The sequence below is a fragment of the Cladophialophora psammophila genome (genome assembly GCF_000585535.1).
Source record: "Cladophialophora psammophila CBS 110553 chromosome Unknown aczJe-supercont1.11, whole genome shotgun sequence".
In the NCBI taxonomy this organism is placed as follows: Eukaryota; Fungi; Ascomycota; class Eurotiomycetes; order Chaetothyriales; family Herpotrichiellaceae; genus Cladophialophora; species Cladophialophora psammophila.
Window position 1 is genome coordinate 804592 of NW_006912932.1, and position 27915 is coordinate 832506.

Sequence of the window (27915 nt, forward strand, 5' to 3'; positions counted from 1 at the left end):
GGGAGTCAATTGAGACTTTGCAATTGCCATAACGGAGTTGTTGGTTGTTTTTTTCGGTTTTTTTTTTTTTTTTTGTTTTGGTTTATTTTGAGCATATTACCTCGTACTCCTAGGACCGACTCGCCGAGTAGTAAATGCCTCTTTTGAGGAAGCCGCTGGTGCCGCTCTGCAACCCGCCCGGCATGTCGCGGCTGCGGCAGGGATCCTTCTCTTTCCTCTTATTCCACCTTCACAATTGCCTGTGATATACGGTGTAAAGTTGGCCTCGTGATACTTCACGATCTTTCCAATGAGACGGACGACGCGGAGCCTCATAGTCAACGCCATCTTATTCTGGGCAGTCCTGTTCCTGATCATCTACACCAACCATGATTGGGGATCGACTACCAAGACCTTTGCATGGTCTAGAATCCACTACAAGGCCTCTTCGACCGCCCTACCTGAGCCTCGTGGCAGCTGTCCCGGCTTGGAAGACAGCGCAAAGCCCGCACTAGTGGTGGCAAGAGTTGGTGCCGAGGACCGTTCATGGCTTGACGCCCTAGCAGCCTCTTACCACCTGTGCGTGTACAGGACCGACCTCCAAGACATGACCTCATGGCAACTCCAAGTGCCCGCGAACAGGGGCCATGAAGCCATGGCATACCTCACGTTCCTGATCGACAACTACGACCGCCTCCCCGCGGCTGGCGCCGTCTTTGTGCATGGCTCCCGATGGGCATGGCATAATGATGCTCCCGATTACGACAATGCTGCTCTTCTTACTGCTTTGAATGTATCGGCTGCTCTCGCCCCGTTCGGATACCACAACCTGCGTTGCGACTGGAGCGCCAGCACCTGCTCCCCCTCCGAGACCCCGGCACAGGGCAGCCTGGAAACATTGGCGCGCTCTGTGCTCGAGCCGTGGAACTTGCGCTTGGTCTCGGACAGGGCACTACCACGTGCGATCGCAGACTTGTTTGGCGGCGGGGGATCAGATGTGAATCCAGGCTCTGCGAGGTTGTTGCTGGGTCGCTCGGATGCTATTCGGTCGCAATGCTGCGCGCAATTTGTTGTCTCGCGAGAGCGCATGTGGCACCACGCCCGTGACGAGTATATCGCCCTCCGACAGTGGCTGCTGGATGAGGGAGAGAGTGCTGCACCCCCGGACGACCGCATCGCAGGCCGGATCCTGTCATATATATGGCACATCCTATTCCTGCCGCAAGGCGAATCTTCTCACATTGATCTAAAGCAGCTCAATTCTTTAGCATGCCCGCCCGCCGACGAATGCTACTGCCGCTTGTACGGCCGTTGCGACCTCGACGGCTGCTCAAGTCCCGGTCATTGTCGTGGGCAGTATGTCTTGCCGCCGGACTTTCGACTGCCGGATGACTGGGCAGTCAGACATTCGTGAGTAGTCCCCGCGGGGGGGGGGGGGGGGTTCTTACGAGGCTCGCCATGGAACGAATGTCGTACAATGTGTCGTCTCATGGCGTCAGCCAGTTATCTTTACGAAGCAGAGACGAACGGGGCGTGCGATCATGTTCCGATAACCAAGAGAACCTCATCACGAAGTCTAGAACTCGTGACAAGAGCGAACAATACAGGCCTAAGGCTGAAAAGCCCCCAAACGACAGGACTGTGGTCGTTTCAAATAGCGCAGGACCTCGTTTCGATGGTGCCGTATCGCATACTTCGACCAGAACACGTGTCGACCCCTATGTCTACGCAAGAAACCGTTTCGGGCTTCTCAGCCTAGTGGTTGGGAAATGAGGCTGGAACGGTTGCCCCTAAGCCTGAATATTGCTCTCGATCACCCTGGGCACTATGAGGCCAGGTATACTATTCAACGGTGGAGCCGTTTTCAAGCCTCCGGGTCTTTTAACCATGCTCTTGGCCTCTCGTACAGACGATTCAAGCTGAGAAGAAGGGGAAGTGGGAGTGAGAAGAAATCCTTCCGATTTACGCACCTTCCTCGCCATTCTTGGTTCCACCAAAGCTGTTGTCCTTCCCAGGGACCTCACTACCGACGCGCGGGGAAGGGACTAGCAGTCAGCAATCCAAAACATCAATGGCATGAACTCGACCCTCTCCCTCCTCCCAGTCCTAACGGGCAAAGTCCAAAATATCAAGCTGATTGCCAGCCGCACCTTCCCCGCGTCGTTTCTGGTGGCTGGGATTGGTGCCGGGCGAGTGTTGGCCAAGGCAAGTCTGAAGTCCAGCTTACCCGGACAGGGTCTCCTGAGTACCGTTGTCTCCAGGTACCCACAGCAGGGGAGCAAGTCACCTGCGAAATCCTCAGTCTCTATCTAAATAACCTCAGTGGGTTCGAAGTTTTCGGGCGAAGTACGAATAGCTAATATTGAGGAGGGTTGCAGTTGCCTTGATCCTCATCGGTGGGGTTCTAGACCAGGTTTCGACTGTGTTAATAGGGGGCCTCATCTCGTGAGCATACCCGTGGATCGGGATGGAGGTCACCATCATCCTCACCAAAGGGATATTTTGCCTTGAACCAACCCGAGAAATCGAGATTGCGAGTATTGACGCCGATAGAAACGGGCCAGATCAATGTGGCTTCGCTCTCCTGCTCCTCAAGATTCAGCTCGGCGGTCACTTCGTTTGCCAAAAGGTCACGACCGACCCCAATGTCGTCCGCGACACCCACGCTAGCCTGGGCTGGCAGTCAACTACAGCTGGATTGTGGATTGGGCAAGCAGAAGCCGCATCAGACGGCGCCGGCGGCATCTCTACAAGGTACCTGATAATGGATCAACAGAAAAACCTCGCCTTAGCCGCCGGGGAGCCGGAGAAGCAGGACAACCAAGCACTGCAGCGCGAGTTCCTGGCTGCGTTAGTGAGTGTGGACGAGGCAAACGTCGTGCCAAGTGAGATCTTTATCGCGGCTGTGGAGCAGACTTTGGACGATATCAAGCATATAATCGCGACCAATTGCTTTGAATTTTGGGTCCCAGGCTGTGATGGACAAGGTCGGCAAGGTTCGGCGGAAATAGGAGATGGAGGTCAAATACTACGAGGTATAGATCTGGCTTCCAGAGGGTCTGGACACAGGGCAGAATCATTCAATCGATAGCTTGGCCACCTGGCCGCCCAACCTACCCGGGTCAGCCTTGTCGCCCAGGTAAGGCTGACGATATGAGCCCCCGAGATCGCCAAAGGACACTTCCTGCAGTCCAACAGTCCTTGGCTCGCATGATTCGTGAGGATGACTGAGGGTCGTGTGATGGCAAACCGGCGGACGTCCATAAGACGGATTCTTTTTGGCCCTCGTTGACTTAGTCGCCCAATGGGAACCTGCTCACTGGGGACATGGCAAATGGTCTGGCCCGTGAGGACCGAGTTGGGTCAAAGTCGGTGTACGAATGGCAAGAAATCCGGCGGTCTGACAGTCCATCATCGCACATTTCTCATACATTCGGAGCTGTCACGGGCATGTCATTCTCTCCATTTGTGGCCCTCAGCTTTGGGCTTCTCGGCTTGGCTGCAGCAACCACTCCACACCTGCCACCAACTAACTCAACAGCAATTTCTCCTCCACCCCCCGCCAGACACTTTTCCTTCCTCGATCACAAGGCTGGCCTGCGTGGCTGGGTAAGAGGTAAGAAGGACTCGGTATTTGTACTGTCTTTTTTGGGGCCACAATGCTGCTGCTATCGGCTCCTACCATCTGATGCTTTGGGGCCTTTCGACGCCGCCTCTGTTTTGTGTTCAGCGACCTGAGCTGCCACAACCCGACCGTGCCGATGCTTCCTTGTGATATAGCTGTGCTGTTGTCGTCCTTGCCGAGAGTGAGCCAGCATGCGGTTCATCGATCAGTACATCAGCAACAACCAGGGCTTTCAACTTGACATCGTCGGTAAGTCAGTCCATCATCAGGTCTCGGACGGAGAGACAACACACCAGGCAGACGGCTAAGCAGTGCCTCGCACACAACAGGTTTCCTCGCCATCCTTGGAGAAGGTTCCGTCGAGACAATCGCCCAGGTTGCCACCCTGAGCTACCTCATCTACGTTCCCCGCCTCATCCCTGCGCCTCAGATTTTCATTCGGCCCTCTCGCCCGGAAAAACTAGAGACGACAGCGGGTGCCAAAGTCATTGGAGTCCACTCAGGCAATACGGGGGAGGATATCCACCATGTGGCCCACGCTTTGCACCGAGGTGACAAGCTGCGTCCAAACACTGTCAATTGCGTTCGGGTAAGAGAAAACAATAAGCCTCGACCGTCCATCAAGAGGTTTGGCCCATTGGCTTGGTTGGCATTTTTGGGTGCCGTCATGAGTGGTGCCTTACTGGGGCTTTCGATATACTATGAGGATGGGTAAGTCGGAAGGGACTTGTCGGATCTCGGGGCGTCCTGCTGAATCGCTGCTTCTCCCAGAATGTCATTGCTTGCGACTGTGTTGCTGTCAACCTTGAGCACCGTCACCGGAATTGCCAACAAGTGGTCACCCACACCCAACGACCCCAAGCCGGATCCTCACTCCCCGCCTGGCGACGTCGTCATCAAATACCCTCAAGGTGCGTTCATTGTGGTGAGTTGCGAAGAACGAACTGCGCGATATCTGTATTTCAATCCCAGCGAGCGTTGCATTTATTCGGTGAAAAGCACAGCGATCTATAGAGGGCTTTCCTTGATTTCGACACTGCTACTCATGGGTGGCGTTATTTCGCTGGCCAATGCAAAGATCCAGACCCAGACGGCCTTTGCAGGTTCCTACATGCTCATCAATATCTTCTACTGGGTCGGCGCTGCGTTGCCTCCTGCCCAACATTGGGATCTCTCGAGACTGGAGGTGGAACACATCGAGGTTCACGGTGGGACGCCGCCTCGGAACGCCCAACAAGTGGACAACTATTCGCCGACGTATACCGAAGCACTATGGAAGGCGATCGCCGTGACCGGGACAAGCAACTGGGTCAAAGAAGCCGGCTGGGCTCCCAAGACTCCGGCCTGGAGCGACTGGCTCAACGAGGCCGAAGAAGCTGCTGTGGGTGAACCCTTGAAATCCAGCATGAAGGTGGTGGATGGGAAAGAGGTTGAGGTTTGGACGATCCGCAACTGGGACAGTCGAAACGCACTGTCGACGTTGCTGCGAACCACGACAGACCGGCTTCAGGCCCATCCTAAAAGGGGTTGACCAGATGACCGTCGGATAATCCGCCGAAAGAATGCCACAATGCGAAGAAATGTCGACCCATACTCATACCCATACCCTGTGTTCTGACTGCGGCGGTGGTGGATTGGAAAACTTTCAACTTGCCTTGGCTAATGGTTGGTATATGAGGCGGCGCACTGAACACATATGATTAATGACAAATGACAAAATGACGAACGAGAACGAGATCAAGAACGAGACCATGACCATGACCACGACCCACGACCTCCAAAACAAAATACCATTCATCCGTCGAGCCGTCTATATGTCCATTCATCCATGACGCGATGTGACGCGATGTGACCCAATATGAGGAGGGATATAGACAAAAAATAACACCCGTGTACGTAGGCCAGGGGAGAGAGGTAATCAGGGAGTACGGAGTAGATATCTATATGTACGGGAAATACAACCCATCCATCTTACCACGAGACGAGACGATTTTTGTAGCTTTGTGACCTATTATTAGTAGCCTGTGTTCACATCACAAACATATTTAGTATAGTATGCATCAACAATCAACCCCCCCTTCCTTCTCTCTCTCTCTCTCTCTCTCTCTCTCTCTCTCTCTCTCTCTCTCTCTCTCTCTTTTTCTTTCTTTCTTTCTTTCTTTCTTTCTTTACAATTTGGGAACCTCTCCCTGGCCATTATACCCAGGAAGGCACGATCACCCCGGCTTGTTTGCCAGCCAGCCAGAGAACAAAATTTTTGAAAAAGGGCGCGTGGTTGTGGCCGTGGCAGCGACGAGACGGGAAACAGACAAAGAGATTGCCCCCCTCTTTATCGAAAGAGGGAACTTGGTATGAATTTGTTACTGGACGGAGCTCCTTCACAGTTCAAAGCAAACGTGCGACATTGTGACATGTGTGATGTATGTCTTCGTTTCGAACTCTCGAACTTATCAAGATCAAGGGAGTATACTCTGCGTACTATATGGTACGTTCCCATCTGCTTTACATTTGCTCCGTCTTCGTTCTCTTCCTTCTCATGGTCCGGCCAGAGAACAGGTGGTCGTCCGCATGTCCAGGATTGCTAAACATAAAATCATTACTCCAAGTCATAGTAGGCCAGGTCTGGTACCTATGAGAGATACCCCTCTTCGTCAAAGTCGTCGCCTTAGTCGTAGTCGTGGTCGTGGTGTAGACAGACCGATCTCAAAACAAAACGCTCAGAAGGCAATATTGCCCAAAAACAATCAACTATCCAACACGGGATACAAGCTTCCCCTCCACATTGCATACGATCACTCAAATCTCAAATGGCGGTAGATCACACCCTTGCACTCCTCATCCCATCCACAGGTAGCAAGCCCGCATTGATTTGCGCTGCCAGCTGCGATTCCCGAAACGCATTGAACCCCTCGGGGTCCTTCTCCCTTAGCATGAGGAGCTCTTGTGCATTCAATCCTAGCTCGCGCACGACACTGTCTGCTCCTTCCTTCTCCACCTTGTACCGAATATCCTCTCCACGGAATTCCTCCAACTTCTCCCGGAGAGCAGCGAGGTGAGGTGGGTCTGAGTCGGTTGCATGGGAACCATGTAGAGCATCATCCATGCCCGTGGGTTTGAGGACTTCTCTACGGATGCTCTGTCCAAACCGATGCATACGGCCTTCTTCGTCTGTGAAAGCTTTGGCTGCAAGGGACGTGTTGGACGACGTTCGAGATAGTTTCAGCGCATATTCGTCTTGTGCTTCCCGTTCGGCTGGGAAGTATTCTTCAGCATCTGCCATCTTCATCATTCCATTCGAGTCGACTGAGCCCGATAGCAAAGAAGTTTCTTCCATGGATGGATCCGGCGAAGGCATGCCGTCTGCATTTGGAGGAGACAAGGAAGTGATTTTGGTCTCGGGATACTCGTCCTCAAATCTCTGTATCATTCGTTGGAGCGTCTGGTCGAGGAAAAGAAGGCGTCCTGTACACGATAGTCAGTAATGGTATATACTTGGGATCATCTGGATCTAACTTACGATAGTTGTCATGATTGCCGGCACGATCTTCTCGGACCAGGACAGGCTGTAACCTTCGCCTGATCTTTCTCGCGCTCTCGCAAAGCTCCAAGCTGACATCCCGGGGCTTGGACACCGTTCTTTGCCGGATCGGTCCCCTCGGCGTGGACGTCCCGCTTGCTGTAGGACTGATATTCCTCGACTGTGCCCGACTGTTGCCGTCCTTGCGATCCAAACAGACACCCAAAGCTTTGACTATTCCGGTAGACGCAATCACGTAGTCCTCATCCGGAGCGGGCTCGTCCTTGTCGTAGTTTGCCGAGTAACCGTCCATATGACCAACGAGATGGAGTAATACTTCCGGAGCGTCCTTCTCGGCAAGGTCGTCAGGCTTGACGCCGACTTCATTCAGAGTCGTGCGCTCCATGTTTCGAAGACTGTAGGCCACAACCTGAGACGCCAGCGCCTTGACAACCTCGCTACTGTCTGCGCTGGGCATCTCAATCTCCACGGCTACAATAGTCTCCGACACTCTGACCGCGGTCATCAAGGAGGCGAAGAACGCGCAAGCCTCCTCTTGTGAGCTGGCATCCCTGGAATTCATGGCGTGAATAAGAGGAGCATTGTCCAAAATGCTGAGATGAGCCATCGACGGGCAATCCGGCAAGATCTCGGCCAAAGCAATGACTTGCTCAGAGGTCATGCCCACGTCCGAGAGATGTAGACGCTTCAAAGGCGCTAATTTTGGAAGTAGCTTTCGGAAGACCGGGACGGCGCTGGGCTGACCGTTGAATAACGCCATGTTGCGGGAGAGGTCAATAAATTTGAGATTCTTCAATCTCCCAAAGGGTATCAAGATCGACTGGAGATCGCCAGGCGTCAGATTGCAATCCGACAAGCTGATTGCGAATAAGGGGCAATCACTGTCGGCAGCTTCTGCAAGGATGTAGGCAATTCCATGTAGGTCGTTGCTTCCAAGATCGAGACCCTCACAGTGACCGGACTTGATATATCGCACAAGGTGACTGAGAGCTTCCTGCTCTATATCGTTGCCTGAGAGCCCCAGCCGTCGGATCTTGCATTTAATGGCGCAGTCCACGATGTCTCGAACATTTGCAGTCGAAAGGCCACAGTCACTCAGGATCAGCTCTTCAAGTTTGTCACCTAAACGCTCAGATAATGCGTAGACAATCAGAGCCCCTAGGTCCATTGTTTTCGGGTTCGCGTCGTTCGGTCCACTGCTGTTGGAGCTCGTTGTTGAGACTGTCCGCGAGAGATCGCCTGACTTCGGAAATCGGATCCCTGACAGATCGATGGCCCTGAGCGACCGTGACATATGCATGAAAAGCCCAATGTGTCTCCATCCCAGATTGGTAATCCCGGGGTTGTCTTTTAGAGAGAGCTTCTCAATGACGCCCACCTGCTCCCTACCACTGTTCCCGCTGAGTCTCTTCGGTAATTTTCTGTTCTGTCGGACCTGGTCTGCGGATTTGCAACTTGAAAGGCCTGACAGAATCACTCGGACGCCCTCGTCAGTCAACCCACAGTTTTCCAAGACGAGTTTGCGGACGGGGACGATGGCGAGCCAGTCGCCCAAAGTCACGACATCCTGCAGCTGCATCTGATACCCAGAGAGATCCATCACCCCTACTGTCCCGGGGGCTTCTGCCAGTGCTGCTGATGGCTTGGATATTTGCTCTTTGACTCTGCTCAAAACTGTAGTTTCACGTAGTTGACAACAGCGTTTGTATATCCGTAGAGGATCCGTCGTACGGCCATCAGCCCCTTCCACAGGTCGTCTGCTTGGGGTCGAGGCACCTGGAGGCGTGGTGCTCGAATTCGAATCCGAATCGTCGTCTTCCCGTGTCAACTCCAACGGTACGAGACCATTTGCTTCGGCGTGCCGCCTTTTTCGCTCTTTTCGTTCTTTTCGTTCGGCTTCTGACCGTTTCTTCTTCTCCTTTTTTCGTGTTCCGGGTACGGCTTGAGGGTCGGGACCTTGCAGCGTTTCCGATGTCTCCTTATCATTGGCCTCCGTTTTCTCCTCTGGCAGTTGAGCCTGGGGTTCTGGCTGCGGTATGCTTTGCTCTACCTCTTCCTTTTCCTTTTCCTCAGTTTCCGGCGAAGGGTTTTTCAACGCCGCGCCCTCGCCTTTTTCCTTCATCCTAGCATCTTTCGAGTCCTTATTGCTGGTCACTTGCTTGTCGGTTGTAGAGATAGTCTGCTTCTGTACGTTTGTCGCCGCTGGGCGATGGTACAGCTCTGGGTCTTCGTCGGCCTGAGAAGCAAATCCAGCGATCTCTACGTCTACGCAAAATGCCACTCTCTTGAGCTTGTTCTGGTCAAACTCGCGGATCTTGATCCGTTCACGGTTGGGATCGACGTTCAAAACCCTTCTCGGGCAGATTGCTCCACTGGTTGCGCCTTTGCCCATGGTGGTGTTGGACGAGGAAGACAGCCTCCGCAGGGCACTGGACAGAAACCCGGGATGTTCTAGCTTAGTTTCTTTTCCGGCGGCAACAAGGACCGAAGGTCTTCGAGGGGCAGTGTGGGTGACAACAGTAGGTTTTGATTCTTCTTTCTTGGTCTCTTTCTGCCCATCTTTAGCTGATCGATTCTTTTCGAAAGGATTCGTTAACTCGATTTTGGGGCTCGGCTGAGGAGATGCCGTTACGGTATTGTTCGCTTGTTGCACGTCAATGCTCGAACTCCGCGACGGTGTGGGTGAATTTGCAGAAGAGAACTTCGAGCTGAAACTTGCAATCCAAGAACTCCTCCTGCCCTCTTTCTTTGGGGTTCCTGGCTTTAGGCCTTTTTTATTCTCCTCCGTGCTTTGGCCTCTCGACATCGTAGGCCTGGGGGATTGGCTTTGGGCGGACGGGGAGATAGTCGGAGACGTCTTCTGCGTCGCAGACTGTGCGCGGTTCTCCTTGCCGTTGACAGTCGCTGCAGGCTTCTGCTGCTGGGATGCTGGAGGCACTGCTCGATTTTGCGATTCTTTGAGTGGCGTGTGATCGGGTTGAGGCTGTGCCAGTGTAGACTCGCGATGATTGACTCGAGGTGTTGTGGAGGACTGTGAATCTTGTTTCTTGCCATTCCTCTCTCCCGTCGAATGAGCCAGATCTGATGCGATGGTTAGTGCTTTCCCTCTCTTCACATGTCGGTAATCAGAAGAAGAAGTAGAAGCAGGCGCGACTGAGGGCCGACATTGTGGGACCACACCTTTCTTGGAATGCAGCAGCCAGTCGACATCGAGACCACTTTCGGTGGCCGCAGCCATTGTGTCTGAGGTATGAGGTTTTATACAGGCGCCTCGAGGATCAGAATCTGGCACTTGGCTCCAACGAAGACGTATAGACTAGACCGAGGGCATCTGTGGAAAGGAAGGTTGGGTGTAAACTTGGGGGAGCTGGATGACGAGCGATGATAGACTGCGCAGGTGGTCGGCGGGGTTAAAGGTGCAGATGAGCAGGGAAAGCAATGCGGCTATTGTTGTTGGCCAGGAATCGTGATCGACTGAAGTCTGGGCTTTGGGATCTTGTGGTAGGATTCGACCGCCACTGGAAAGGCCCAGCCCAGCGTGGTAACTCGATAAGGTCACTGGGAGGCCCTGGGGCGTGCCCTGGGGCGTGTGTTGCCGTGATGGGCGCTGCGGCCAAAGGTTCAATGCGTCGACAAGTGCCCAGGATCGGTAATAATAGCTGAAGGCGGCAGAGGAGCAGGAGGTGGAGTCCCTGAAATGGGAGCAACAGGAGGGGAATCTAGGGAAGTGGACCACTGACACCCGCAGACAGCAGATACCACTTTCACCACAGTCACCCACTGACACTCTGACTGACTTGCAGCTTCTGGCCTCCCTTTCATACGGTCATCGTCACCACCCCTCCATACAGGGGTTCAACGGCGGAAAACAATGATATTCCCCCTCGAGAACGAAGATGGAATGGAAACACTTGCCTCGGTCGAGCAAAGAGGCGGAATGTCGGGCAGATCGTGGGAATTTCGGAAACCGTCGTCACGGAACCGTCCCTCCCTGGCGTCGTCTCTTTGAGAATCTCCAGCCGACGCTTCTCGTCTCTTCCGTTATTAATGGTGCAGCCTCCTAAAAGCCCGCTGCACGCGTGACACAGCCGGAAAAAGAGGAAAACACCAACGAGTTCACGGGGCGCAGAGGAAAAAAAAAATTTGACCAAACCTGCAATATATCTCTCAGCTGTACTCAAATACCTCTGCAATGTGATGAGTGTTTGATGACATACACCCACAGTGCCACTGGCACGGTTACTGGACACGCTCCCTGTCACTGCCATGGTGCCTGGCAGACGGCCCCCTTACCCTTGCTTGCCGGATTGCTTAGTTGGACATTCTTGGGCATTCTGCTTAGACCTGTTTCCAGTGGAAGGCCTTGCGAGGGCGGCCCCAAGAGCCTCTGAAGGAAGAGGCAAGGAGCTCGTAAACCCACAGGCACAGTAAGGGTGGGCTCACAGGCACTCAGAGGCGGCTCACCCGTGGCTGGTCGAGGTCAGCATCTTATGTCAGATAGCGTCGGGACTGTGGGGACTGAAGGCTCGTCGCTCATTATGTACGTATGGCTACGTATGGCAAATTTTTGGATTTTTTGGCACGTCTCGACCATTCCGCATCAAACTCGGCGGCAGATTGGTGTGGATGTCGATAACTTTGATCGACGTTCTTGTGATCATGACTACATTCTCCTCATCCCGGATCTCTTCTAGCAAGCCAGGCATCGGAGTTCCAAGGACGGAACCCCATACGGAAAGCATGAATGCCCTAAGATCCAGGCCGAGTCTTCAGGGCCAGGGACACATCGCGGTCTCGAATCCTATGGTTCAATCGCCAACACCCCCATGGGCCCATCTCAGCGCTGCCGAACTAACTCCTTTTCGCTGAGATCCCATCAATGCTTCGATCAATGCGCTCAAGAAGCAAGAGCCGCAATCTTCTCCTTGATCCGGCGGTCCTTCTCCTCCTTGGACATCTTGGCCACTTTGTATTTCTTGCCTTCGGCCTTCCACTCTTCCTTGGACTTCTTGTCGCCTTCCTCCTCATCCTTCTTGAAAGGATCTTCACGAATGGCAGCATGGGCCTCAGAGTACATCTCCTCAAGTCCATCCGCCTCGACCTCGGCTTCAATGTACTTGACGAATTGAGACTTGTAGCGCTCTTCATCGTCATCAGCAAGAGTCTCCATGTACTCCGCGACGTGGCCGCCGAAGATGTACTTGCGCAGGACGTCGCTGTCCAAGTCCTTGCTCTCCTGGTCGTAACCCGGGAATCGCTTCTCATTGTGGGGAACGTACAACCCACCGTCAGAAGCTCCTTTCATGGCACCGAAAACGCGAGCGCCAGTAGAGGTACGATGCAACCCCACATCAAGGAAGCATTTGAAGGGACGACGTTCCTCTCCATCCTCCTCAGCGGCCTCGGTGAGTTTGTATTCTCCATCTGGCTCTTCCACGCCGGTAAACTGCTCGTCCAAATCCAACTTCTTGAGAGCGCGGCGAGCCAACAGCAATCCAGTAGCGTAGGCGGCAGACCAATTGGTCAAGCCATTGTTGATACCGTATCTCTTGAGTTCGTGCGAGTAGGCCGCAACAAAGACCTTGTCACCGGTGATTTCCGCGGTGACCAATTGGCAGATGATGTCGCGGTTTGTGAAGCGAACGACAAGGCGGTACTTGGGGGCGTTGTACTTGTTCTTGGCCTGAGAGATCAAGCGCTTGCGAGCATAGTAGTCGGTCTAATTCCAGCCTTCAGTAAGCGGCCTGTAACAAGGGGGCGCAGTTTCGTCACCATACCTTGCCAGCTCGTCTACGCTTGTACTTGGTCTGGTAGCGAGAGTAGTAGGGGGAGTTCTTGACACTGTCATAGGGGCCCGTCAGCTCCAAAGCTCGACCTTGTAGCACAAACCCCGAAACCTTGCACTTACAGCTTGGTGAAAGGCATGGCTGCCGAGTTCAAGACGTCCAAGAATCAATTTGGTTCACTATGAAAATCCTCGAATCAGCATTTTGCGCTGCAGACCCAATTCCGCAGCAACATGCAGGGATTCTCTCATACATCTTGGTCGTTTTCTGGGCAGAGACTTTTCAGAAGTCTCGCAATGCAATGCAGGAATCGAAAGTGAGCTGGGCTGGATGATAAACCGAAGAGCGATGAATTGAGCGCCTTGAAGATGGAAATGTGTGCAGCGCCAAGATTTTCAAACGAGGCGCTCAAACCAGAATTCTTGGGTGGTGGGGGTCCATTTTAGCTCAGCCTTGCTCAGCCTTGTTTACCTTCAAGTTTCACCACCACGATCTCGGCGTGCCAGATACACTTTGGGTGGGCTTAACATTCATCAAATCCTCCCGGCCTTTACCTGCGCCAATTCCGAGCTCGAAATAATAAAGGTGGAAACTTCCTAGATTTCCGTCAGAAAATTCGATATACGCAGCAGCTACGACATCACGGATATTTGGGTACGGCATCTCCAGGAAGCGCCAAATGTAGCCCAGATTGACTCTCTACAAAACAATCTCCTGGCAAAGACTTGCTTCCAGAAGTTCTTCTGCTTAGGCTGGCGGAGTCTCTGGGCTTGCGTCTTCATTCACAATTGAGCGTGGTTGAAATGTAGCAGTAAGATAGGTTTCCTGAACTGGAAATTCGGGTTGAGGAGAATTTTCACGGTGGATGGGAAGCATAGTGAAGAGAGGGTTTGGCTGCTGCTTAAGGCTCGAACTTAAGGCGTCATTGACACAAGATATACTTCTTTGGCAGTTTGACCAGACGACAAGGAGCATCTATGTTCTACTGCACCCTTGGTGAAGCCAATCGCTAGATTCAAGACTAGGTTCATGCAGTCAAAGGTATCAATGCTTCATCTGGCGGGCAAAGTCTCTCTATTTCTCCAATCACATTGCATAGAAATATAGAGAGATATCAGAAGTAAGAAATACAAACCTCTCACCTATTCAAGCATTGTTGACTGCAGCAGATTAAGTCCAAATATTGTCCATGGCCTCATACCAATGCCCCTATCCATCCATTGCATACTCTTCGGACCAATTTGTGTCCCAATATGTTGGATAGGACATCTCATCATTGCGGATCACTGAGATCTGTGGATTTCGGTAGGGTAGCAGTTGAGAGGCCATCCTTTCTGATTTGAATGGAGGAAGCGCAAAGATCAGGATTCAAGATGTTGGTTTCATTGACTGGTTGTAAGAAGGCTGCCTTGCACAAAGGAGTTGACGGAAACCAGGGCAAAAAATCTCAGGTTAGGTGAGAAGTTATTGTCATTTTGTTGGCCGCCGGTGTAAAACCATAGATATGGCGACAGTGAATGTCAGGGTGTGATTTCTTGGCATGCATTCGGAACTGGTCGCCCAGCTCACTTCAAAATCGCTTTTGTTTCTGTCGTAAACCTGGTCGACGTTGTAGACAAGTGCAACAAGCGACAATGTCTTCTCCCTCTTCTTCCCGTGGTGGTAAGTTAGCCGAGTTCCAATCGGCTCGGGCTGATTGTCGGGCCGAGCCGTGCAGATCCCATGGCCCTAGTCACCGGAATAATAGAAACTCCGTTTTCCGATGAGCCTCGTCCACGTCCTGGAGTTTCACACGTCTCTGACCGTTGTCTCATTCCAGCTTTACCATCACCACCACCACCACCACCACCACCACCACCACCAGCACACCGCGTCCGACCGACAACCAGCGATCTCCCTGCCCTCAGAAGGCATCGCCGTAGCTTCACCCTTCTCAACACTCCAAATACTCCATCGGGGTACACAGCCGCTTTTCTTCGTTCTCCGGCTGGCTCTCGACGCCAATCAGTCAGTGAGCCAAGTCAAAAAAGTGAGGAAGACGATGAAGGTCTCCGCCAGTTCACAGACGCACAGCTCATCGATCCGAATGAACTGAGCCAGATCCTCCAAGATCACCTCGACAGCGAGTCATCGGTCGTCGAAGAAGAACCTGACCCTGAACCAGACTCAATCTACCTCAACATCCGTGGTTACAGTCCCTACAGTCCCTACGGCGACATGTCTTCCCCAAACGCGTTTCCTTCTCTCGATACCTCTCTTCCCCCACCTGGCAACCGCGTGTCATCCGCCTCTCCCACCGCTCCTTCCTCTGTCAACGGCAGCAATGGCATCGGCCCTGGGTCGGGTGCGGCAGGAGCTGCAGGATACATGCCTCCTCTACCGGTCGGACATCAGCAAGACCTGAATCATCTCTTCAACCAAATTCAAGAGTTGGGAGCCCTATTGAGAAGCAACCGCGACAAAGTCAATTCCATCACACGTAATGCAGAGGAAGTCGCGAAACGCGCAAATGGAGCGCTTACAGATGGCGGGTCGGCCCAGCCAGAAAATGACAGTAAGTTTAGCCTACCGTATTCGGGTTTTCACGTGAGTACTTTGCTGACTTCTCTGCGCTTTGCAGAAGCGAAGATCCGCGAACTGGAACTGGAACTCGCGAAGCAGAAACACCTCGTCGAACTCTACAAGCACGAACAAAAGGAGAACACAACCTTGATCGGCATGTACGAAGAAGCAATGGGGACTGCGGTCGAACAAATACGAAACTACTGCGGCGACATCGAGGGTCGATTCTTGCGACAACGCAGACATTACAACGACCTCTTGCAGCAGGAGAAGGACGACCACTTACAGTCACGCCTTGATAGGGATCACTGGTACGCGCAAACAGTCAAGGTGTGTGAGATGATTAGGACGGCGCACCGATTGAGAACCGATGAGTGGTGCGAAGAGTACACCATCATCGCCGCGTTGCAAGGGGAGGTGAGGTGCTTGAGACGATGCATTGGGATGGAGCCAGAGAAGCCAGAGGAGGAAACCGGCTGGCCATATCTGAAGGACTTGCCTCTGCCTGAGTAAATAGGCATGCATGAATTGAATTGAATGAATGACGATACTGCATTGGGAGCTGGACCCTGGCGTCAAGAGGGAAGCGAAAGGAAATTGCATTGCATTGCTGGTGCCAATCATAGGCATCACAAGTTGATGCATCGAGGTCGTCGTAGAGACGACCAGAAATAAGATTGAAACCACCTAACGTCTTCTCTGTTTATATCCCCCCCTCGACGTCGCTATACATGTCGACAGTCATGAATTCATCTTCCGCGGTGGAATCTTAAAAGGCGGCGGTAGACACCTCGAGGCCACTGTTGGTAATGCTGGAAGGGGGTCGGTAGGAGGAGGTCCCGATGATGGGGTTCGGGGACGGACCAGGCAAGGCATGCTCTTCTGCCTCTGAAGGACGGTTTGACATGGTGAGGTCTTTGCCAGTCTCGACGGCGGTCGAGGGTTGCCTTCGTCTTCCGCAGATGAGATGTATGAGGCGGGCGGCTGTCCAGTCGTGATGACCGCAGCGGCCGCGGCGGCCGTGTCGGTGGATAGGACTTTGCCGTGTCTCCTTGGGTCTCGCGACGGTGGCAGCGGTGGTGGTCGAGGACGTGTCAAGTCCTGTGTCTCCCCGTTTGTAGGTGTCCTCGGGGATCGCAGACTGCACTGGTTCGGTAAAGCTACGGTGGTGGCTATAGTGGTTTGTCTAGGCGAAGGTATGCCACCATTTGAGGGCAGCCTTTGTTGCCCCGTCGAAGGGGTTCGCGGGAAGAGACTATATGATGCAGCCCTCCTCCGACCCCCGTCTACCACGAGATCTTGTGTGCATGAAGAGCTTTTGCTTCTGCTGCTGGACGGTCTCGAAGAAGGCGACGTTGGCGTGGCAGATCGGCTAGTAGTGGCGTCTTGAGGAGGTTCACAGCGATACCGAGCCGATGTCTTCCTGATGTGTCCCGGTTCCGGCAAGGGGGCGATGGTGGAGATGCGTCTGTCGTTGCTGCCATGCTGGGGCTGGGGCGCAGGTACGGGTGGTAAGGGCTTCTGCACAAATAGATCATGCCTGGTCGCGCCAGGCACTGGATCCAACGCTGTGGTAAGACTTGGCAAATATCTGGTATTCTTCTTTGGAGCTGGTATGTACGTGCACAAGACTCTGGAATCATCGGGAGTCGGGGTGGATATTGCTGTCCGCAGGTCGCTGGGTATTGGGACTTCACAGCTGTCCGTATCCGCAAAAGAGGGCCTGGCAGCATACGAATGGGAACTTGCGTCGCTCGAGAAACTTGTGTGAGGGGTGTCGATTGAGCGGTCATCTGAAGTGGATGGCTCAGTCAGAGGATCAGCGCTGTTCAACGTGTGGACTGATGAATTCATGGTCGACCTCGACACGTTCCGAGAAATCTTCCTGTACACCTTCGAGGGTGGAGGTGTAGGGGGCACCGGCTCGTCATGGACTAATGGCTCGATGTCTGGTCGTGGGTATGTTTGGCACATACTTGTCAGGCTTTTCTGAGTCTTCAGTGGCTGGACCTGCCTCTCGAGTTGCTGCGATGTCCGAAGGGTTGGACTTGAATAAATGGTGTCGCTAGTGGCTTGTTTCATATAAGCCGTCACTGGAGTTGAAGCACCCTGTCCTGAATGCACAGATTGAAGGAGACTGGGAGGAACGGCCGAGGCTTCAGCTTTGTGTTGTCTCGTGAACCTCTCCAGATTTGTGCGACTAAGGAGTGCCTTAAATCGAGATTTAGCACTCCTTTCAGAAGGCCACCATCCAGATACCTCCTCCGTCATGGTCGTAGGCAATGATCGCTCAGTAGACATGACGAAATGATGACCCAGATGGAAGCAAGACGATGAGATCCCCAAGGCCAGCAGCACTATTTAGTAGGCTCACGAACAGGTGCTACTGTTTTTGTGTAGGGTATCGAGCTATCCCGTGAAATCGTAGATCAATAAACAGTCGTCAACGACTAACTACCCGCTGTCTCGGAAAAAGGGATGGGATTGGATGAATTGACAATGTTGAGTCGGAACCCCTAGCTTCGATGCTGTCGATCGTCCTTTGTTTTGCCGTGGCGGCTGTGTTTCTGCGTTCTCGATAATGAATATATAGAAATTTCTGCCGAGGTGGGTTGTGGAGGCTGTGATCAATCAGAACCACTGTGCCTTCTCCTTTAGAGGAGGTGTTTAGATCGCAGGCGGCAAGCAGAGAAGGGACAATTACCTTACCAGGGCCGGAGTGCCAATCTTAAAAAGAGGGCGAGGCAACAACGGAAGCTCGATGGGCGGCTGGTCTGGGGTGCAGAGTTTGGTATGGACTGGACGGGGTCCGTGCTAGCATAACATAAGAAGCTCGAGTCATTGGGGCGCAGCAATGGCACTTGTGGCATGTATGGTGTCACAAGTGACAGGACGAGAACGAGAAAGTATTGCCGTGTTGACAACAACAAACTGTCTGCAAGGGAGGAGCATTTCATGCTTTGAAAGATAATGTATCCGTAGCGGGTTGACTTGACAGTCTTCCACATGACAACAGAAGTTCGCAGCGATAGATCAACCATTGTTAGCTGTAAGTGCTTAAAGCAGCCAAGTTGCACGACGAGCAGGATTCCTAGGTCGAAATAGACTTGGTATATTAAAATGTGAGTGAAACAGAGCAGAGAAAGCGCAGGAGATACTTGAATGCCTTGTTGGCCAAAATAGACTAGCTGAAGAAGTTCAATGTCCCCGAGATCATGGCTCAAATTGGTGATTGGCCTCATCTGAGGAGGCCGATTCGAAAACAGCAAAGAAGGACGTTATCTGTCTGCGAGAGACAATTCAGGGTAGAGAAGACGAGAGGAGGTTGACAGCTGGACCGCCCACTGACGAGGAGAGGGGGAAATCAGAGGGTGTAGAGACTGCACGACCCCTAGCAAACGAAAGCTCCCAGAAAAAGCAAGGGCCATCTTGTCAAGGGCTCTGCGGAGGGACCAAGCAAGGAGAGAAGATGGCCAGGCATTGTTTGTGTTGCCTGCGGGAGATGTCGGACTGGTCAGACGTCAACAAGTCGTCCAGGTGAAAGGGGGCATAGGGATGGGGGAGAAAAGGCCGAGGTGAGAAGAATGGGATCGAAGCCACATGTGCATGATTCTGAATAGAACGCTGAATGACAAAGACACCCTAAGGAGAGGGAAGGAAGGTGTTGATGATGAGGTTGGTGAGGCTTGCAAGGCTTGTCACCTGTTGCTCCTTACCCAGTCTTTGCCCCAGTACGGTGCATGTGCATCCTGCTGTCGAATGCTTCGCCGTAAGATACTCCAATGACGTAATGTCTCTACGTACACAAGGCTGTGCCCTTGACGGCGCTCGACTCCGTTCCATTGATGCTCGTCACCATCTCAATCGTCTCTGGTCTCTGCGGTAGGAAAGTCCTGGCCATCACTTTCATGGCTCGCATACTCATTACAGGCTCATCAGACGGGCTGGGCTCTCTCGCCGCCCGTGCTCTGGTCCAGAGAGGGCATTCCGTGGTCCTGCATGCGAGGAACGATCAACGAGCCCAAGATGCGAGGGCCGCCTGCGCTGGCGCCGAGACATGCGTTGTCGCCGATCTCTCCGACATCTCACAGACCAAAGAGATGGCCCAAGACATCAACAAGCTGGGAGCATTTGACGCAGTAATCCATAATGCTGGTCTTTACACAGGTCCCTACCGCAGGACCAAAGAAGGTTGGCCAAGCATTTTTGCAGTCAACACTTTAAGCCCTTACATCCTCACCTGCCTGATCGATCCCAAACCTAAACGGCTCGTGTTCGTGTCGTCCGGCCTCCACAGTGGTGGCGACCCTACGTGCAAAGACATCACATGGCAAGAGCGTGGAGAAGGAGGTTTCAGAGATTTCCAAGCATACTCGGATACTAAGTTCCATGATATCCTGCTGTCCTGCTTTTTCGCAAGGAGATGGCCTAATGTGAAGAGTAACTCCTTGGATCCAGGCTGGGTAGCTACCAAGATGGGCGGTGCTGGAGCCCCGGGAGACATCAATGCTGCGGTTGAAACCTACGTGATGCTTGCGGAAGGGACAGGTGAGGCCAAGGATGCCTCAGGCAAGTATTGGTATCACTCTAAGATAAGATCGCCGAAGAGGGAAGCAACCAACGAGGCTATCCAGCAAAACCTTACCAGCCAATTGGAAGAGCTCACCGGAGTCAAAGTCCCTGACGCTTGAGGCGAGATGTATGGGTGACAAAATGAACCTTCTGAGGAGGCACATTGATTGCATGGCGGTTATATCAATGAACAAGTAGGCCTGGCCTGTGGCTTCAAGTGAGGGAGGGTTTGTGACGCCACCACACAAGCACTAGCTCGCCTTCCAGGAGATGTCAGAGGGGAACTTGTCTCGCGCAATGTCAAGCCTCCGACTTCGAGTTCCGCCCTGCTAATGACCATAACGGTTATGATAGAGGTTCAGGCTTAGGTAAGCACGTTGCGGAGTCCCGCCGAATGGGGGCCATGACAAGGCAGCCAATGAACGATGGGAAACAGAAGGCCTGAAGGCTCCACTCCTGAATCCCACACATCTCACGTCTTTACATCGGATCCCCCCCTTTCTCACTCACTTCACGGTCGTTTCTTCCTGCCTTTCTAACTTCCATTATTCATTCGCCCAGGATGTTTCTCATTTACGCGTTCTGGTCCTTGGTGTTGGCTTATCTAATCTGGACCCTGATTCGATTCACGACCAACTACATCGAAGCAAAGAAGATCGGGTTGCCGATTCTTATCACTCCCGTCAACCCAGCAAGCCCTTTATGGATGTTCACAAAGGATCGTCTCATACCCATCATCAGCTCACTGCCTTGGGGACTGGGTGAATGGGCCAGCAGGGCAGAAGTCGGTTGGACTTTCTACCAAAGATACTCAGTGCATGCAAAGTATGGCGAGGCATTCACTATTGTCTCTCCCGGCACGAATGAGATTTATCTTGCGGACCCCACTGCCACTGAGGATGTAATGCGGCGGCGCAATGATTTCATTAAAGACCCGGCTATGTACGGCATGCTGAACATCTACGGGCCCAACCTTGATACTGTCAATGGCAGGGTATGGGATCGCCATCGCAAAATAACAGTTCCGCCCTTCAACGAACAGAACAGTGCCTTGGTCTGGCGAGAAACCGCAGAGCAGGCTGACCAGATGCTGAAAGTTTGGTCCGAGAAAGATTATATCACAAGCACCCAACCTGACGTTCATGCCGTTGCCCTAAACGTCTTATGCGGCGCTGGCTTCGGCATACACAGTAGCTTTGTTGACACGAAGCTCTCAGGCGGCGAGAATCAAGCACGCACACAACTAGGTTATCGAGAGAGCCTGCGAATGTTGCTTGCAAACATTATCCAGCTTGTTCTTTTGAGCGTTATGAAGAAAGCAGGGGTTCCGGATTGGTTGTTCTTTGGCAACATGCAAAAACTGTCCGTCGCGTACGAAGATTTCAAGAGATATATGAGTGAGATGCTTGCAAGGGAGAAGACGGCATTTGAACAGGGCGACCTGACAAGGCATAATCTTATGAGTGCGTTGGTCAGAGCTTCCGAACAGTCGAATGAGGTAGCCCGGACAACAAAAGATCCCGCTGCAGCTGCTGCAGCAGGGCTTTCAGATGAAGAGGTATATGGGAACCTCTTTATTTATAACCTGGCTGGCCACGATACCACAGCCGCCACCCTCCATTTCGCCCTCACCCTAATGGCTGTTTATCCCGAATGGCAGACCTGGATCGCTGAAGAGATTGATCAAGTTCGAAAAGACGACCCGTCAGGCATGTGGTATTACGAGGAGACTTTCCCCAAGCTGGAGAGATGCCTAGCGCTCATGGTAAGAAACCCATCGTTTCTGAGCCCCGGCACCGCTGACGCAACGGTAATAGTATGAGACGGTCCGGCTTTACGGGCCTGTCGTGATGATGCCTCGCTACACAGGAGATGCTGCACAACGACTCAGCATTCAGGGAAAAGAATACATCTTGCCACCAAAGACATCGGTTACGTTGAACTTTGCCGCCCTTCACACTCACCCAGACTACTGGGGTCCGGACCCCACGAATTTCCGGCCTGATAGATGGATTGCGCCCAAGGGGGGAAAGAAGAGCGCCGACGGTGACTCATCAATGTTGTTTCAACCTGCCGATGGTTCGTTCGTGCCCTGGAACGCGGGTCCCAGAGTCTGCCCAGGCAAGAAATTCTCCCAGGTCGAGTTCACCCGGGTCATCTTCAGTTTATTTGCCGACGGCTCGAGGGTCGAGTTGGTCCTGGAGGCCGGTGAGAGTGCGCAGGCAGCCAGAGCGAGGATACTGCAGATCGTAAACGAGGCGAGGGTCGAGGTGACGTTGAAGATGGTGGACGCTGAACGGGTCAAGCTTCGGTGGACCAAGAAAGGCTGCAAGCCTCTGGTTATGGATGGCATATTGTAGTCCCCCAGGGGCCTCAGCCCACGCCATTGGTTTCACCAGCAGCTTCTGGCATCTTTGCCAGGAGTTCTAGGAGATTTTGAGTTGCGCTCCGCGTGGTGAAAAGTTCAATGGGTCCTCGTCGCTGCACCAAGAAGCTAAGTAGATATTAACAAAACGGACAATGGCGCCCCAAGAGATTTAGTTGTATATTTTCTGCAGACAATGCGTCTGAAACTGCTCGCTATTTGATCAAGTCACGGCGTGGGCGCTTAAGTCGGGAGCAAGGACACGACGACGGAAGAATGCTCAATACCTCTCATTGAACTATATCTGCCCCTGTAACCAGATCAATGGAGATGCAATCATTATCCTACATAGCCTATGATCATCCATGATCTTCCGCTACTATCTCTGCCAACACCTCGTCTCTCCAAAGCTCGTCGGCAGCTCTCTCGGAGCGTAACAGAGAAAACAAGCTGAGCATCTAATCTGCCCAACAACACAACATTGGAGACGTCGGCCACAACCCACAGTTTTCAATTGAAGATGGCGCTCCAATCCTGCTTCTTGATCCATTCCTCCACAGAAGGCAGCCTCACCTGAACGTCAAGCTGTCATCACAACAGGTCAGCACGCCTTTGGATCAATTTAAGGCGGCGGGGGGATGGTATTCGGGAGCACTTCTTCTGTAGGGGCTTACTTACATCCTTGGGATGCACTGGCGACGGGTCGTCGCGGCCTTCGTATCCAAAGTCTGCGAAATAGCTGGCGTTGTCCGTCAACTCTTCGCGCAGGTCTTCGGGGATGTCACCCCACGCGCCACCACCGGGTGACATGGCCTTGATTCCCGCCTTGACGCCCAGCGTTTGGGAGACGATGGCGACAAACTCGTCCATCGGCATCCACGCGCGGTATGCGATGAGGTTTTTGCCCGCCGAGGGCGAGACGACGAGGGCGCGCGTGAATGCGCCTGTGTCTTCTTCCGCCGCGGTCAGTGGCAACTTGGTGTCCGTCGCCCCGCTGAATGAGAAGTTGTACACCCCGTCGGCGCCCTGTATTGCGAGATTGTGTGTTTCGTCAGAGTTATGTTTGTCTGTATGCGAACAGATCAAAGGAAGGGTGCCGAGGGGGAGCAACGCTTACCTTTTGCGGCCGCATGAACGGAAACGTGAGGATGTTGGACAGGTAGAAGCCGACTTGGATGATGTTCGTCTTCTTCCACAGGTCGGGGTACGTGGCCTGTCCGTATTCGGCTGCGCGGGCCTTGCTGTCAAAGTGGTACACGTGGGTATATTTTCCGCCCGACCACTTTGTGGCGTTGGACAGGCCGGAGAATATCAAGCGTTCAAGGCCTTCCGTCTGCGCAGCCGCGTCGAAGACGTTCTTGCCCTGCCGCTCCTCGTTCTGGCCCGCCCATACATTCTTTGGCTGGCCGGCGGCGGTTGCCTTTGGCGTCGTCGCAGGGTCGTAATACGGGCCCCAGAAATCTGTCACCGAGAAGATGGCGTGCGCGCCCTTGAATGCCCGGACGAGGGAGGAGATGTCGTCTAGCGACGCCGTCACTACCTCGTGCACGCCCTTGGCTCTGAGTTTCTCCGCAGAGGCGCTGTTTGCGTTGCGTGTGAGGGCCCGGACTTTCCAGCGTGGCTCGGCGAGGAATGTGTCGACGACTGACCCGCCTTGTGTGCCCGTGGCGCCAACCACGACGATGAGTTTGGACATGATGTGTTCAAGGGGTTGAAGTTAACAAGAAGGCTTTTGCTGTCGAGATTATATGGCTGTTTTCTAAGACCATCCATGTTTGCGTCTTTCATATTTTATACTCCTGACAGCCTGGCTGCCCGTTGTCCAATGCTCGTTGTAGTAAATTGATTCGACCGCCGGTCGCAGACGGACGAATACCTTGTAGTGCCGTCCATACTCGGTCGGACTCGTCATTCCTCTTACAGACCAGACGCCTTCATCTTGCGTCTCAACTGCGTAGCAGGTATTCGACGGCAATGGAATCGGACGGGTGCATGAGCTATGACAATAGCCATAGGAAAGTCTTAGACGAACGTGCCCGGCTGAACTGTCCCAACCAATATCGAGTGTAGCTGTAGTTGCAAGGGCCGATGTTGGATTTGTTTGCGCTTATTGTCAACCGGTGTGATATCAAAGAAGTATCGAACAGACGATCCTGTCAGAAGTGAGGGCTCCGGTCGGGTAGATGTCTGTCCGACCCCGATCCAACACGACACGGGCCCGGCTTGATGTCCAGGCCCGGGCATCGAGAAACCAAGACCATTCGCGTGGAATGCTCCGAGCGTGGCGGAAGGCGCTTTCAATTCAAATCGAAGCCATGGAATCATATACTGAGGCCATGTGGACGCATGGGAGGTGAGGGCCGCGGCGGACAAGAGCTTGGAAGGTTGGATTCGGGGCCGTGCACGACCAGTCTTGTACTTGGGTGAATGCGTATGCGAACTGTTGAGGTAATGCTGGAAACATTGCTCTTGAATCTGTTGGCGATCTCGCTACCAAGTTGAACAGTTATAGACCGAGATACCGCTGTCCTCGACTCCTCGCAGCTGCCTGTCCAGACGATTCCCTCTTTGCCGCTCCCTCTGCAGTCTTGCGACAGAAGATGCTCTGATTGTTTCCGATTGCAGAGTCTCAAAGCCGGTCGCAGCCTGGAAAATCTTGTAAGCCTTCAGGGTGCCCTACGAGTCTCTCCTCTTCTCTTCCCTGATTCAATCTGGTCATTGTTGCATCTGTACAACACTTCGAAGGAAAAGTCGTTCGCTGACACAACTCGTGCGAGATCTTTCCGTTACTGTATGCGACGCAGCTTAGTAGAGGGCGGCCAGTGCTAATCCAAGTGTCTGTCGAGTTCTGACGAATCATTTCGATAGTCTCTTCGTTACCAGTCTTGATTGCCAGACATGGTGAAACATTCTCTTGCGGAAATGTCCGTAGCTTAATATTGGACATGTTCCAGGCGGAAACTTGACCTCTGCTCCTTTTACAAGCAGTGTTTGCACGACGGCTTTCTCTTTGTGGAATATCGCCCATGTGAGGGGCATTAAAAAAAATCGCTGTCTCGTCATAGAGAGGCAATTCTAGCATTAGAAGCTATCAGAGGTTGGTGTGAGTCCTCTAGAGCTGCAGTTGAGTGGCTGATCTAGGATCTGCGCAACTATCTGGCAACGGGTCTACAACGCTAAACTGCTGCTTTGCTACAGCGGCTGTAGAGGACTGCCAAAGTATCCGTCAGTGCTGTTGATGTTGGCGCCGTTGTTGAGAAGCAGAGGGCAAGGTCTTCATCATCTACCCACGCCGCAGCCGCAGCCTGCAAAGGGGTCCCCAAAGTACCTCCTGCTTTGTTTACGTCAGCCTGTCGATTGAGTAACATCTGCACCAGAGCGTAGTGGTCTGACCTGGCTGCTGCTTGTAATGGAATTCCGAACTCGCAGCTTGCGTAATTGATATCTGCTCCCCTATCCAATAGTGGACTTACGCATCTCGTGAGTCCGTAGAACCATGACTGTTGTAATGGTGGGCCGAGTGACTCCATGGCGTCTCGTTTGTTGCAACCATCCACTGCCCAGATGTCCTTTTCATTGACATCCACGCCGCGGTCTAGCACATTAGCCAAGGCATTTAGCTGCATCAGATGGATGCGTCGCAAGGACCTGAAGTATTGTCGGGTACCGGTGACCTTCTTTTCTTTGCTCAAAATTTCCTGCACAAAACGGTAACTCTTTCGACACCTTCCAGTTGTCGGGGTGTACCATTCAAGACGATTCCGAACGCGAGATTGCCCTGCCACGATTCTGCATGCAGGTTGGCACCAAGGCCAAGAAGCTTCCTGATATAGTTCCAGTTGACTTGTTTCTGCTTGTGAAACTAAGATAGGAGGTATGTCCTCATCTTCCCAGTGATTGACATCGTAAACCTTTACGCACTAGAAGTTCCGTAAAATGCCAGTTGAAACATTCGCCCGCGTAGGTGACGGGGTTTCTGGCACAATATTCGGATCAAGCTCCGCGCGGGCGCGAGATGAATCATGAGCACAAAAAGGATCGCAAACTGCATAGCACCATCTTTGCCCCATGCCAGAAGATTACCATTCGAGTCGTCGCGACATAGGAATGATGCAGCCTTGTAGTCTCATTCTTGCCCAATGCCAATATTAAGTTGGTGGTAGTGCTTCATCCAGTTACAGAAAGCACAGTGAAACAACACAATATTTTGAGTCCTTCGGTGCAGCTGCTTTTCTGTAAAACACTGCCCGCTGGAAAACTCAGGTATGACGAGCAGGCTCTGAACATGTCGAGTTGAGTAGTGTCGTGGCCCATGTAGAAGTTGTCCACAACAGTTTCGCAGATCCGTTCAGACGTGAGGAATTTCCTTCACAGAGCTATTGGTATTAAGTGTATCCTAAGAACAGGAAGGCTCAGATACACTACTCACGCTTTGCATGGCACCAGAGAATCAACGGTGGTTCTGTGGACCGCTTGGTGAAGACCGGATCTTTGATCAGCCACTGCCCTGTGCCGCGTAGCTGAACCCCTGAGACCTAGCAAAGCTGCCGCCGTGTCAACAGGAACGAGCGATTTGAGCACGTCCTGGTACTGAGTGATTGCCAAATGTTAGGGAGATTCCACTTAATCTTCCCCCCTTCAAAGCAAAGGGCGTACATTCTATATGTTCATTGATCATCTCTCCATGGTCAGCTGCTGCTGCTTTCTCGGCGGTATTAGCATCTGTTTCGATCCTGTCGGTTAGCAGCTCAGGATGGCTGGTGACTCTTTCGAAGCCTTGTTTGACAGGCTTGAAAGGTGCCTTTGTCATGAGTTTCAGGGTGACACTTTTGGTCCCTGCTACTGATTGTTAGATTGATCTGAGTCGTCGGATTGAGCCACTTTGGTGACGAACATTGACTCTTCCTAGGTGAGCCTCCTTCGAGAAATTTCACGACAGTCAAGCAAAACCGAAGGTGAGCGTCATAACCCTCTACGAGGCTTTATTTAAGCCTGGTTAAGTGTGGATACAGGCGGAGGCCCAAACAAGGCTCGAGATCTCTGGCTTTGCATTTGCAAACTGACTCAATGCCTTGCCGTCCTGCTCAATGTTTCGAATGGAGGGATCGATCTTTTGTACGAGCTTCAGTGTTTGACTGTGTTTTCGACATTGGTCTTTCAAAGACTGGACCGCTAAAAGCACATCTTGGGCCGTTGAGCTGTGGGCAAACAGCAGCTTTTCCTGTGCGGACAAGCTTGAGCGGAACTTGTGTTGCGCTTCTTCAAAAGGTCTCATAGTACTTTGCACAGCGGGGTGGTCCATGGCACAGAGGATAATTATTTCCTTGATAAGCCAACATCAAGACCATCAGATTCAGCCTCCCCCCCCCCTGCAAAGAGATGAGGCTGTGAAGTGCTCGGTAGTCAACATGGGGATGCCAAGACGCTGGAGCGCCAACGGATAAATGTTGTTCCGTTGTAAGTTTAATATTCTATTTGGTGGACAGCC

General features: G+C 52.7%; 10 protein-coding genes across 10 annotated transcripts; 6 read left to right on the forward strand and 4 right to left on the reverse strand.

Annotated features, from left to right (window-relative positions):
* Positions 1-289: 289 nt before the first annotated feature.
* A1O5_07508 (uncharacterized protein) lies at positions 290-1393 on the forward strand (the record flags this gene model as incomplete). The annotated part of the gene is made up of 1 exon (XM_007748097.1): positions 290-1393. The coding sequence occupies one exon, from the start codon at positions 290-292 to the stop codon at positions 1391-1393; it is 1104 nt and encodes a 367-aa protein (XP_007746287.1).
* Positions 1394-2446: 1053 nt separating this feature from the next.
* On the forward strand, positions 2447-3070 carry A1O5_07509 (uncharacterized protein; the record flags this gene model as incomplete). The annotated part of the gene is made up of 1 exon (XM_007748098.1): positions 2447-3070. One exon carries the CDS (start codon positions 2447-2449, stop codon positions 3068-3070), a length of 624 nt encoding a protein of 207 aa, XP_007746288.1.
* Positions 3071-3795: 725 nt separating this feature from the next.
* Positions 3796-5135, forward strand: A1O5_07510 (uncharacterized protein; the record flags this gene model as incomplete). The annotated part of the gene is made up of 3 exons (XM_007748099.1): positions 3796-3853; positions 3934-4315; positions 4376-5135. The coding sequence occupies 3 exons, from the start codon at positions 3796-3798 to the stop codon at positions 5133-5135; spliced, it is 1200 nt and encodes a 399-aa protein (XP_007746289.1).
* Positions 5136-6422: 1287 nt separating this feature from the next.
* Positions 6423-10380, reverse strand: A1O5_07511 (uncharacterized protein; the record flags this gene model as incomplete). The annotated part of the gene is made up of 2 exons (XM_007748100.1): positions 6423-7066; positions 7122-10380. 2 exons carry the CDS (start codon positions 10378-10380, stop codon positions 6423-6425), a joined length of 3903 nt encoding a protein of 1300 aa, XP_007746290.1.
* A 1659-nt stretch (positions 10381-12039) lies between these two features.
* A1O5_07512 (60S ribosomal protein L5) lies at positions 12040-13067 on the reverse strand (the record flags this gene model as incomplete). Its single annotated transcript, XM_007748101.1, has 3 exons — positions 12040-12861; positions 12920-12983; positions 13051-13067. 3 exons carry the CDS (start codon positions 13065-13067, stop codon positions 12040-12042), a joined length of 903 nt encoding a protein of 300 aa, XP_007746291.1.
* Positions 13068-15145: 2078 nt separating this feature from the next.
* Positions 15146-16003, forward strand: A1O5_07513 (uncharacterized protein; the record flags this gene model as incomplete). Its single annotated transcript, XM_007748102.1, has 2 exons — positions 15146-15482; positions 15549-16003. 2 exons carry the CDS (start codon positions 15146-15148, stop codon positions 16001-16003), a joined length of 792 nt encoding a protein of 263 aa, XP_007746292.1.
* A 252-nt stretch (positions 16004-16255) lies between these two features.
* On the reverse strand, positions 16256-17416 carry A1O5_07514 (uncharacterized protein). Its single transcript, XM_007748103.1, has one exon. The coding sequence runs from the start codon at positions 17281-17283 to the stop codon at positions 16777-16779; it is 507 nt and encodes a 168-aa protein (XP_007746293.1). The 5' UTR covers positions 17284-17416; the 3' UTR covers positions 16256-16776.
* Positions 17417-19398: 1982 nt separating this feature from the next.
* A1O5_07515 (uncharacterized protein) lies at positions 19399-20181 on the forward strand (the record flags this gene model as incomplete). The annotated part of the gene is made up of 1 exon (XM_007748104.1): positions 19399-20181. The coding sequence occupies one exon, from the start codon at positions 19399-19401 to the stop codon at positions 20179-20181; it is 783 nt and encodes a 260-aa protein (XP_007746294.1).
* A 443-nt stretch (positions 20182-20624) lies between these two features.
* Positions 20625-22422, forward strand: A1O5_07516 (uncharacterized protein; the record flags this gene model as incomplete). The annotated part of the gene is made up of 2 exons (XM_007748105.1): positions 20625-21827; positions 21880-22422. The coding sequence occupies 2 exons, from the start codon at positions 20625-20627 to the stop codon at positions 22420-22422; spliced, it is 1746 nt and encodes a 581-aa protein (XP_007746295.1).
* A 515-nt stretch (positions 22423-22937) lies between these two features.
* Positions 22938-24123, reverse strand: A1O5_07517 (uncharacterized protein; the record flags this gene model as incomplete). The annotated part of the gene is made up of 3 exons (XM_007748106.1): positions 22938-23012; positions 23106-23453; positions 23545-24123. The coding sequence occupies 3 exons, from the start codon at positions 24121-24123 to the stop codon at positions 22938-22940; spliced, it is 1002 nt and encodes a 333-aa protein (XP_007746296.1).
* Positions 24124-27915: the final 3792 nt, after the last annotated feature.